This window comes from Manihot esculenta, chromosome 17 (assembly GCF_001659605.2).
Source record: "Manihot esculenta cultivar AM560-2 chromosome 17, M.esculenta_v8, whole genome shotgun sequence".
NCBI lineage: Eukaryota > Viridiplantae > Streptophyta > Magnoliopsida > Malpighiales > Euphorbiaceae > Manihot > Manihot esculenta.
The window spans coordinates 2,157,200-2,169,109 of NC_035177.2; the positions used below are offsets into that span (position 1 = coordinate 2,157,200).

The window sequence follows — 11,910 nt, forward strand, 5'->3', positions numbered from 1 at the left end:
ACCAAAGCATTTCGTTGTAGTGTCTTTAAGTCTAGGGATTTTTTGACAACACAATGAAGAAAAGAGACAAAAGTGAAAACATTACTAAAATTAAGGGATGACTAATAAAAATTACCACTTTAAATATAAAAATTCACCAACTTTATAAGAAAATGAAGGGTAAAAGAAGTCATGACATTGACAAGATAACTCAAGCTTGTTGTGCTAAGCTAAATAAGAAGAATAAATTTAGAAATTAATCCGTTACACCACTAAAGATGGTTTCACTTGCATTTCTCCTTCAAGAACAAAAAGCAAAAGATCTTGCAATTAAATGAAATGAATGATCTGAAATTTTCTATTTTTGTATCACAAACTTCTCATAATCTATTGCCACAAACAAAACATGCATATAACTCATTTATCTTATAGGGACAAAATCTATCTATTGCTATGAACAAAACAAGCATACAACTCTTTCATCATCTAGGGACAAAAACTGGACTGAAAATCCTAATCGTGCTGTCAGCTTTCCTTGATGCCCATTTCATTGAAGTTAGAATACCTCATCCTAGAGTAGAACATTACCACAAACGACTAGAATAGAAGCTCCATCTGAGAATTCATCGTACAACTTTTTTACGATTTACCAGTTGCTCAACTGTTTCTTAAGTTTTGAATTATGAGAGGATTTACCACCCTTGTCCTTGTAAGAATTTCTGGAGGCAAGACTCCTTCGACCCCCTCGAGCTGATGCTATGGCACGTCTTCTCTGCTTGTTAAGACGCTTGACCAATTCTGCGTCGTCACCTGTATCTAGAGTCCGACTTTCTTCTTCCTGGGAAGCGAAAAAAAAACACCACCAGTATTATGAGAGCTATGCATATTACTCGAAGTCTCTCCAGTGAAAGCTATTTAAACATCATTGGACCCATTACAGTTCATCCGCAACCAATGAATGCTGCAAACAGTTCATCCTTTAAATCAATTAGAGGCATTCAATAGGCAAAACAAATGATAAACAACTTGCACCTTGTCGCTCGCTTCTTCTGATTCAGACCCAATGTTTTGACTTGTTTCACAGCTCTGTTGATTCTCATCTACTTTTCCATCTTCAACAGAGTTTGAAGAGTGTTCCTCCTGTATTACGTTTCTTATTATAAACTTACATTCTCAAGCAAGAACCCAGAAAATGAACATTCAGCACATAAAACGAAGTAAACCAGACATGTACGGGATGTAGCACAGTCAAAAGTTGTATCAGTTGGTTCTCACCAGAGAATAAGAGCCTGCAATATGAACTGGACCACCCTTTCACACAGAAATGATTTTAAACTCCTCCACATTGGTCATTTCATGTATTTATATACGGCATTTAAATATCTTCACATCAAGAAGAAGGCCACTGTTTTCATTATGAAAATCTATCTTAACCGTTGACTCAATTAGATTGTAACATGTTCCATATTCTTTAACTTAAAAAAAAAAGGGGTAATTCATCAGTAGTAAAATTAAATATTGTTCCAATTCTTTAACTTTAGGAAAAAAGGTAACTCATCAGTAGTAAAATTAAATATAAGGTTGTAAACGGTGTAAAAAACCATGTATTTTAATTTAAGAAGCAAAAGAAAAGTTACTTGAACAAGGGTTTCCACTCAGTGGAGAGTAGAAACCCAAAGAGCAGAATTATCTTGTTATTAGCAAATCTGTAAATTGCACAACCTAATGATGGTAAAAGCTTACAAAGTATGTACCTTCTCTAGCAAGTGCAAAGTATCTAAAGTCCTGTTGATTGTTTCATTTGACTCGGATTCATTTTCCTCATCTTCAGTTCCTTCAGAATCAGAGTTTCTATCCTTCTCAATCCCACCTTCAATGAACTGTAAAGAAAAAGTAATAATCGCATAGGAGAGTTTCATTTGACAAAGCATAGATCACAAGCTAAACTTAACATACCAATGGTAAACTATGAAACTAACCAAGTGGGCTGACAAAATCAAAATTCATGTGGAATTATATTATTATCTGAAAACCTAGAAATTGCAGTGCAGTCAGAATTCCTAAGACCAATAAGGGAAAAACTAACACCAGTGAAACTAGATTTCAATGAGTACAGGTTGTAGATGTAAGGTTGAGACTTGAGAAGAACATAAAACTAGGTTAGGGTTAGCAAGGACAGGGAACCCAAGCTTTTGTAATTGGTCATAAATATAATGCCTGGAATGGCCCTTTTTGAGAGTTTGAGGGTGCCAGAAGAGAAAATAAGGGATGGAAGAAGGAATAGCAAAGGTACATGCCCGCAAGTACCCAAGAGGAATGGTTTATTGCAGGAGACACTTCAACTGAATTAGTTCAGATAAATAGAAAAATTCTTCCAGAGTACTTGAGTTGATGCATGCCTACAATTGTGAGGAATGAAAGGCTGGATAGCCTATAATAATGTTTGGACATGAAATAGAGTATGAGGACCATGAAATAGAGAACAATTAGCATCACCACCAAAACCAGAGGGGAAAAATACAAGAATCAAACCCCAGCCCACCCATGTATTGAAATTTAATGACTAGAGACATGCTTCACCATACTTTCTCAATGTCATCCTGATCTTTCCTTGAAAATCCACTGGCAGCAAGTTCTCTGTCAAGAAAACCAGCTGATTTTGATATGGAAGAAAAGGTAGGTCTTCCATTTTCATCTGAATCTACCTCCAAACCATCATTTTCATCAGTGTCTTCTTTGAAGGACAGATTAAATCTGGGCATAAAGAAAAGGAAAACATCAAGCAACAGATTACATAATAGTTAGAATGCATGCTCTATAACTTGTTAACATAGTTACAAGCTCCAGGAATATGATAAAGAAAATTTCCAGCAGGATTGATGGATCATGGGCGTCCAGATTTAATACAGAAATTTACAAAAACTAAAGGACATCTTTTTCTTTCTTTCTCTTTTTCATTAATATAGAATTATGAGAAATTTAGGTTTTGTTTGTTTTATGGAAAATATTTTTTAAAAAATAATTTTCTGCATTTTTTATGCTTGGAACACTTATTGGTCAACAGAAAATTGGAAAGCTAAACTATTTTTAAGGAAAGTGACTCCCACTTTTCTATTTACAGTTGTTTTCTAGGTTTTGAAATCTTATTAATACCATTAAACTTTCTACACATAAAATTTATTGGTATCTTTTAACGCCTAATATTGCAACCAATTATTGGAAAATAAGTTAATTTCTTAGAAAATACTTTTCACATAAAAGTTATTTTTCGCGAAACAAACAGACAAACAAAATTTTATAACCATAGCAGAAATTTTGAATGACAGATATAAATAGTCTCCCTTAGCACAGACCTGAAGTCAAGCAAATTATACACAGCATAAAAAGAGGGTTAGAAAGATAACGAGAAATAAAAAGAAGGCTTCATTAAAAAATAATGATCCAGAAAGTTTCTTCCACTAACTTTCTGCATAGGCCAGCCAAATGGATCTTAGAATTTTCAAACCAAACTACCTTGATAGTTGTCTAAGTTTCCAAGAATACTTCTAAAGAAATAACCACTGACCTCTTGCCAAAAAACTTAAAGATGCACTCAACATCACGGTCAAAATACCTGAAAACAGGAACAAAATAAAGGAAGACTGTAAAAACAAATGATCTGCAAATGGGAATATACTAAATTACATAACAGATACTACCAAGTAACAACTGCCATCAAAGTAGGCAAGTGGCTTACATTTGAGCATTTCGATGTGATACAGATACCATCTGTGGGAAATCAATCATGGTGACCTTCTCATCATCATCAATCTGCCAAAAACAATAAATAGATAAGTCCTAAGAGATTTTCAATCAGTTTATCAAAATTGGATTTTATAAGATTTTGGCAATCTAATTGAGTGAATAGTGAATAAAAGCATGCACTGAACCTAAGTGACATGAAAGCAATGATCTCTCTATGAAAATTATACAGAAACAAAAAAGTGAAGAAAGCTGAAACATATTAGAAAAAAGTAACCGACAACTTCAAAGTTGGAGAGACTGTGTAGTGATATCAAGCAGCTAAAAAGCATACCATAATGTTAAATTCATTGAAATCACAATGAATGAGACCATGTTCTGCAAGACGAACAACAAGACCAAGTATTGTTTCAAAAACTGTTTCTGGATTCTGCAATTGCTTCACCTGCACACTAATTGAAAGGGAATAACTGATAATTCAATTGCTCATGGAGCAGAATCTTAGTTTAGCAGGATAAACCCAAAAGATGGACAGCTATACAGAAAGGGCATGAAAAGACATAAGAAAAGGTCAGAAATAACCCCTCACTTACAGAAATTTAATATACATTTTTTACTTTCCCCAAAGAAATTACACCAAAGATATGTTAAACAGAATTTCCTCACTTAATTGCAGAAATTTAACCCACATGTTTACTTTCCTGTCTTCTGGTAAAGCATTTACTTTAACTTCTAAAAATTACAAAGAAATCAATATTAAAATTCATAAGAACAGTCATCGCTTTTATGTTGATCAAATAACCACTGTTAGTTATAGTCCATATCTAGTTGTCAACAGCAACAAATATCTCATAATAAAAATTAGTGTAATAATAAGTGTGAAAAAAATATATTATGTTGGATATTTCAAAAACTAACAATGGCTAAGCAATAGCATAGATAAAAACCATGCTGTCTGAAAAATACAGGGGTGCATGCAAAGGACAAATTAAACAGCGAGGAATGAAAATTGATCATAACCACAAATGGAGGTTAACTTACAGCGGATAACCCTGAACAAGTGACATAACCACACAATGCCTATTACAGTCCACAGCTTTCGGAACAGGAAACCCATGTTCTTCCAAAGCCTACACCAGCAAGCATGCATATCATCTCAACATCAATCAATATTGACTATCACCCCATAAAAACAAATATTGTTAATACAAAAAAAAAAAAAAAGAATAAAAGCAGAACCTTCATAAACGCAAATTCTTTTAGTCCAGCAAGCCGGGACAAGTAGAGCCAATTGTAACTACTACGGTGCCTCAAGTAATCACGCTTAGACTTGACAGCCCTGAAAGAAATTCTACCAAGTCTATGCAACTTCATTGCCAATACTGTGCCATCCTCAGTCGCAACCTCAAATATGTCTTCAATAAAATAAGAGGTACAAATGCCATCATATGGTATGTGCTTGCATATATACATATATAAGCCAACAACAAGAGTTCGAAAACATTTGCACAGTTCAAAAACATACCAGACTCCTTTCCAACTCCAATTTGACGACCGACAGCAGCAAATACTCCACGATTGACCATTGTTTTAATTGCAAGGAAATCATAGCCAAGGTAGGTGAGACGGAACCCATCATCTAGGTTAATTAAAACATAACAAAATATATTAGTAAAATCAGATTAGCAATCATATATACAATGTGATGCACTGGCACTTACATTTGGAGGAGTCATGGTGCAGAAGCTTATGCTTGAGCAAGTTTTTTAAAACCTTGTATGTACCTCCATGTCTATAGTAACAGTACAACAAATATTATCATTAAATGAACAATCAAAAGAAAAGGGAATACATATAAACAAAATTAATCAATCATATATTTAACAATTACTTGTCCGGCATGTGGTCATTAATTCAGTAAGATTCAAAAGAAATGAAGTAGAACAGAATTTATAGAAAAGGGCATACTTGAGAGAAGCAATACGGTCAATGAGCTCTGTAGGTACAATTTCATGCTGTTACAGAAGGTGAAACTAAATTATCAGACAAGAATAATTATCAAGTACATGTTAAAATAACAGGAAATTGATGATATTGATCAAAGATAGAATAAGTACACACATTCCTCATGCCCATCTCAACAGCAGTGAGAACCCTAAAATCATCTTTCGAGAGATATCTTAAAACATCCACATTCAATTTCATCTTTGTCTACCTTGTACCTGTGAGAAGAAAAATATGGGACATGAGAGTCAAAAGAAATATTAAAAACCTTTTTATGTATTTGAATTGAGTTATAGATCAAAAAATATCAGCCATGGAATTAAGCAAAGTAAATGATGTTGTATTTAAATGAGTTATTATCAATCAACATATAAGAGCAAAACTGAGACATGATGTAGGCAAAGCTTCAAATTAATAAACAGAAAACTTCACCTGCAACTTAAAATAATTCAATTTGTTGAACACTTGAATCTAATCTCAAATCTTAGAGAGGCCATATCAAATTGCATTAACTCTAAAAGAAAAAAAAGCACAAACACAAACCAATGGAAGCAATAAAAGGAAACAATTGCAAGGAAAAAGGCTCTTTAACTGTTGTTTCATAATCAAAAGAGCTGCTTTCATTAGAAATTTAATTAGAACTCCTCATTAAAGGGTGTTTCTTTTAGTTTATGAACAGTAAAAATAAGCTGGCTTATTTATTTATAACATTAAGGTTTTTTTTTGCCAGTATTTATAACATTAAGTTAAATAAGTTGAGGACCCCGCTTTGCCTGACTGAGGGAAGGAACCCATCACAGTGACGAGCACCTTTTTCTCTCTTCTTCCCTCCTATTTTTCTCCTCTTCTTTTTTTCTTTCATTCTCTTCTTCCCTTTCCAAAATAGCATTATTGAAGAATGTTCTTATTTTAATCACTATGAATGAATGTATAATTGTGTGTATGTATGTAAACCTGCGTAGGAGGAGACAGAAGCAAAGAGAGAGAGCAGCGGCGACGGAGGCGTAGCAAAGCGGCGAGACTCGACCAGCGTGATTGAGGAGGAAGGGCAGCGGCGTGACTGAGGAGGAGCAGCAGCAGCGGCACCGGCAACGGCGAGGGATCGAGCAGAGGTGGGGTGGGCGTCGGCTATGTGTTATCTTTGAGAGAATGATCGGGTATAGAAGTTATGTTCCAGGCGTAGGTTAAGTTTTTTGGTCTTTTATTTTGTATATTAAACATTTATGGCCAAATAAGTTTTGATATAATATTAATACTATTTTTTAACAATAAAATATTTTTAATTTAAATATCAAAATTTTAATATTTTAATTAATATAAAATTTTAAAATATATAAAAATCATAAAGTTACATAAATAAAATTTCATTATAAAAATTTAGTATTTCAAATTATGACTTATTTAACTTCAACATAAAAATTCAGGATTTAATTAATAAAAAATTAAATTAAATTTATTTAAATCTTAAAATAAGTATGAAAATTTAATTGGACTATTTCTATTTTTTCAATCAATTTTAGTTAATTTTCTTTTTTAAAGATAATATAGGGTGATGTTTTTTTAAGCAAGTGAGTTAATAAGAAAACATTCTTTTTATTTAGATAATAATAATATTTATTAATATTAATATTCTCATTTTATTTTTATTTTAAAGACCAAAATTTTTTATTAAGAAAAATTTTTATTTTATAAATTAAAATATAATACAATGTAATAGTGGCAGTAAAGCCTCTAGCAAGAGTTTTAAGTCAACAAAATAACTAAAAGAGTATCCATTCTCAATTCTGAATCACAATATGTCTAACAATTACAAGTGATGATAAAATTGGTAGAACTAAAAATTCACAACAAAGAGGCTAAATGAAATCCGGTCCAAACTGACCCAAATAACTTTTGGACTTACTTTCCATTCGGTCCAAAATGGTTAACTCAAATTATTTAGTAATTTCGTGCTGACTATTATGTACAATTCAATTTTATTCAATTTTTTTCAAATTTACCGATGTGGGACAAAATAGCTGCTGCAGATCCGCAAGCAGCCAGCTAACGTTACACTAAATTTTTTAGAATTATATGTTAAGAGTCAAAAATATTAAATTTTATATTTGAAATAAAAATTTTTCCTTGAGTTACCATTAAAAAGCTAAATATACTTAAATAAAGCCAAAAATTGAAGGCCTTGTTTGGATGATTTTTTTCTATGGTTATGCAATGTATTGTTTCGGAGATAATCGTGTTTGGAAAGATTATATTATACATTGTATGATTTTTTATGATTGAATTCCATGATTATAAAACTATGAAATCTCACATATCCTTTAACCACCTAATTGGTGATTTTGTATTATTATATAAAATTTATTTCATGTTTTGACCTTATATATTTTATATATAACAATTGATAAATTACAGTTTAGTCTCTCTTATTTAATAAAATGTCTACTTTAGTTAATGTGTTTTTAAAACCCTATAATTTAATCTTTAATATTTGAAAAAATTACAATTTAATTCCTACCGTTAAATTTAGTGATAACTTACAGTTAATTTTTATAAAAATGACCAAAATACCCTTCAAGTAAAAAAACACAACCAAATATATCAATCCATCCTACTAAATCTCCTTTCTCTATCTTCTTATTCTTTTTCTCCTTTTTTTTCCTTTTTCTCCTCCTCCTCCTTCTTCAGTGGATCCAATGCTTCAAAGTTTAGTGTATCACCGCACCGCTACACACCCACGCATCCAATCCGTCCCACGTGTGATTGCATTGCACCTCAATGCCATTCAAGCCATAGTTACCGCTCTCGATCTCATCGACAATACTACTTTGGATCTTGCCTTTGGTGCTGCTATGGATCTCGTTGTTGATGCCACTTGATCTCGTCATCGGTGCCGCTCTCAATCTTATTGTCGATGTTGCTCTTAATCTCGCCTTTGCTTGTGATCTTGCCATCACTGCCGCACAACATGATTACAACAGCATCTCCACCAAGATCTCGAGTTGAATTGCATGACATCATTAGATATGCAAATCTCTCACACAATTTTGCATAGTAATACGCCATTATTAAACTCCAAAGGCCTTTCCACTATGAACAAGGTCTTTGTAAAGTCTATGAGTTCGGATTTTATCTTCTACCTCCATATGTTTTACCCAAATAACTTGTTTTGGTATTTGAGATTGAATGTTGTGAGTGCAAATATATATATATATATATATATATATATATATATATATATATATATATATATATATATATATATAAATTAATATCCTCATAATTATAATATTTAAAAATAACCTTCATATTTAGTATGAATTGATCATTGATCATTTGATATTATAATTATTTATCAAGAGACTCTTATATTTTTATAAATTAATCTTTAAATATTATAAGATTTACAAATAAACCCTTATAGTTTTAGAATATTAAAAATCAAACCAAATTGAGAAAGAGATATAATCAAATAGAACTAAATTGATTGTAATACCCGGCTAGACTCCGGTATCGGAATTCCTACCGTCCGGTGGAATCTCGGATGTCGGAAGCCTCTAGTAGGGTAGAATCATGTTTTTATAAAATGTTTTAAGGTATTTCATGGTTTTAAGTAAAATGGAAATGAGTTTTTGCATAAAAGCAACCTTGAAGGAAAACTCAGGTTCGGCCGCCGAATCTCAAGTTCGGCCGCCGAACATGCATGCCTTCGGGAGCGCCTTTAGGCCCCCGAAAGCATAAGTGAGGAAAGTCCAGGTTCGGCCGCCGAACCTCAAGTTCGGCCGCCGAACATGGCATGCATGCGGAGGCACGTTCGGCCCCCGAACGTGGCCTGGCCAGCCACTATAAAAGGGTCCCTTAGCCGAAAACGGGCGAGTTTTTCTCCCCGTTGTCGGCCAAGGTGAGTCCTCCGCCACCCCTCACCGATCTTGAGTCTTTTCCTTCAGATCTTTCAAGTTTTTCACTAGTTTTCATATTGTTTTGAAGATTTCCGAGTTTTGAGCAAGTTTTGGAGCTTTGAGGTTCAAAAACTCAAATCTCTTCCAACTCCAAGTTAGATCGCCTCCACCCTCGATCTTCAAGAGGTAAGAGTCGATCTCTAGCTTACATTATGTTTTAAGCAAGTTTTATGCAAGTTCATGGGGTAGAAAATGCATGTGTAGCTTATGTTGAGCTTATGGGTTTTTGATGTGATTTTGAACAATGTGAGTTGCTTGTGTGTTGTAGTTGGGGTTTTGATGGTTTGATGCCCCTAGGAACTTGTATGCTTGTGTATGAGTGTTGTAGAATAGGTTTATGCATGTTTGGATGAGATAGGAGGCATAAATGCATAGGGGAGCTGAGTTTCTGCCATTCTGGGAGAAACCAGGTTCGGCAGCCAAAGGAACTTTCGGCCGCCGAACATGCTTGTGGAGGCAGCCTTCGGCTGCCGAAGCTTGCCCCCGAAAGGAGACTTTCGTCTCTGTCTGGGACTTTCGGCCGCCGAAGGTGCCGCCGAACATGCATGAGTTTCGCCTCTGTCTGGGAGTTTCGGCCGCCGAACCTGCCTGACTTTCGGCTCTGGAGGGACTTTCGGCCGCCGAACCTGCCGCCGAAAGTGCCCTGTCCAGCCCTTTCTTGCATGTTTTTCTATGATTATTCCATGATGTTTTAGGGGGTTTTTGGGGAATAGTTTAGAGTTATGTTCACATATGTTTGGTCCCTCATTTGAGTCCACCTGTGTAGGTTCGGACCCGAGGAACCGAGGACCCCCGCAGTGAGTCTGTTGCTCCAGTGTCTGGTCAGAGCTATCCAGAGGTGAGTGGAATAAACCTTTACGTTTAAAGTAAATACATTTCAAGGTTTTGAGCATTGTTCATGCATCATGAATGCCATGTGATGAATTAGGTTGCTTGCATTAGAATTCACGAATATGTTGCATTGCACATTTTGATGTTGATGTGGATGAATGTTGAATGATCCATAGCCCTCGATCTATGATATGACGATATGATATGTACGGTACGGAAAGTAAGACCAGTGGGACCCATTCTACGTTCGCTAGCACTATGTAAGGGAAAGACCAGGACCCATTCTACGTTCTGGCACAGTTGAACACTGTTATGTTATGATATGTAAGGGAAAGACCAGGACCCATTCTACGTTCTAGCACAGTTGGACCATGTAGAGGGCTATTGGTGACAAGTTCATCCTTGATGTGATTAGCTGTGATGTGATGCATTTCATGTTATCATATGTTTTAAGTGTTTTATTATTCTGCTCACTGGGCTCTAGTAGCTCACCCCTCTCCCAATTTCCCCAGGATTGCAGGTACAGGGTAGACCAGGAGGTTTACAAGAGTAATGAAGTCACGTGTATGTAATAGTTAGTGTGGACATGATAGATGTATTAATGTTATGTAAAAGTACAGTTTCAGTCATGTAATGATATTGAGGATTAGATATTGTGCTTGACATTGTGTATGAGGTATCCCTTTTATTACATGATCAAAAATGTTTTATTATGTTCATGAAAGCCAACTCATCTTATGATGTATCGCCCATTGGGGCATTGATGAGATCCCACAGAGGGATCATGATTATGATTATGGCTATGTGCAGTGCATGTTCAGGTTGAGTTGGATGTATGAAAGAAAAGTTTTAAATTTTTATGCATGTTGTGATCATGTATGGGATTAAACAGGTTTTCAGGTTGCAAGTCAGGCTTGCTACGGGTCTTGGCGGCCTTAAGCCGACCCGGATCCTAGCGCCGGTAGCGGTCCGATTTTCGGGTCGTTACAGAATGGTATCAGAGACCTAGGTTCATAGGATCGGACCTAGAGTGTCGGGCTCATAGATGTTCTAGAAGGTCAAGCACAATAGGAAGATCATGTCCACTAGGATAGGATGTGGAGTCCTGTCTTGTATGATGATGTGAAATGCCATGATTATATACATGTGCATTGATGCTATGATATGAATGATATGTTTATGAGATGAGGGTTCATGTGTGCCCACATGAACCATATGATGCTGATGTTTGTGTGATGTGTACTGTTTTTCAGAAAACAGGATGAGAGGAACCCGTCGATCGGCAAGATTGACCGGAGTGCCACCTGAGGATGAGGGCACGAGCGCCCGTCCTCCTACATTGCCTAGGGCAATGTCTTGTAGAGCAAACAGAGAAAGAGTGTCAAGGGACCCTAGAAGG

General features: G+C 35.1%; 1 protein-coding gene across 1 annotated transcript; it reads right to left on the reverse strand.

Annotated features, from left to right (window-relative positions):
- Positions 1-279: 279 nt before the first annotated feature.
- Positions 280-6,924, reverse strand: LOC110605407 (serine/threonine-protein kinase rio2). The gene is made up of 14 exons (XM_021743987.2): positions 6,679-6,924; positions 5,842-5,942; positions 5,689-5,735; positions 5,442-5,512; positions 5,246-5,359; positions 4,960-5,135; positions 4,762-4,850; positions 4,055-4,172; positions 3,716-3,789; positions 3,545-3,592; positions 2,565-2,733; positions 1,734-1,859; positions 1,012-1,119; positions 280-817 (listed from the first exon to the last, which is right to left on the reverse strand). The coding sequence occupies exons 2-14, from the start codon at positions 5,923-5,925 to the stop codon at positions 626-628; spliced, it is 1,416 nt and encodes a 471-aa protein (XP_021599679.1). The 5' UTR covers positions 5,926-5,942; positions 6,679-6,924; the 3' UTR covers positions 280-625.
- Positions 6,925-11,910: the final 4,986 nt, after the last annotated feature.

What these genes read in the sequence shown, in the direction of transcription:
- LOC110605407 (XM_021743987.2), bottom strand. Translation starts at nt 5,925, where the DNA reads ATGAAATTGAATGTGGATGTTTTAAGATATCTCTCGAAAGATGATTTT. An exon ending in GACCGTATTGCTTCTCTCAA is followed by an intron (nt 5,513 to 5,688) that starts GTATGCCCTTTT and finishes CTGTTACTATAG; the next exon opens with ACATGGAGGTACATACAAGG. An exon ending in ATCAGGATGACATTGAGAAA is followed by an intron (nt 1,860 to 2,564) that starts GTATGGTGAAGC and finishes TTTTCTTTACAG; the next exon opens with TTCATTGAAGGTGGGATTGA.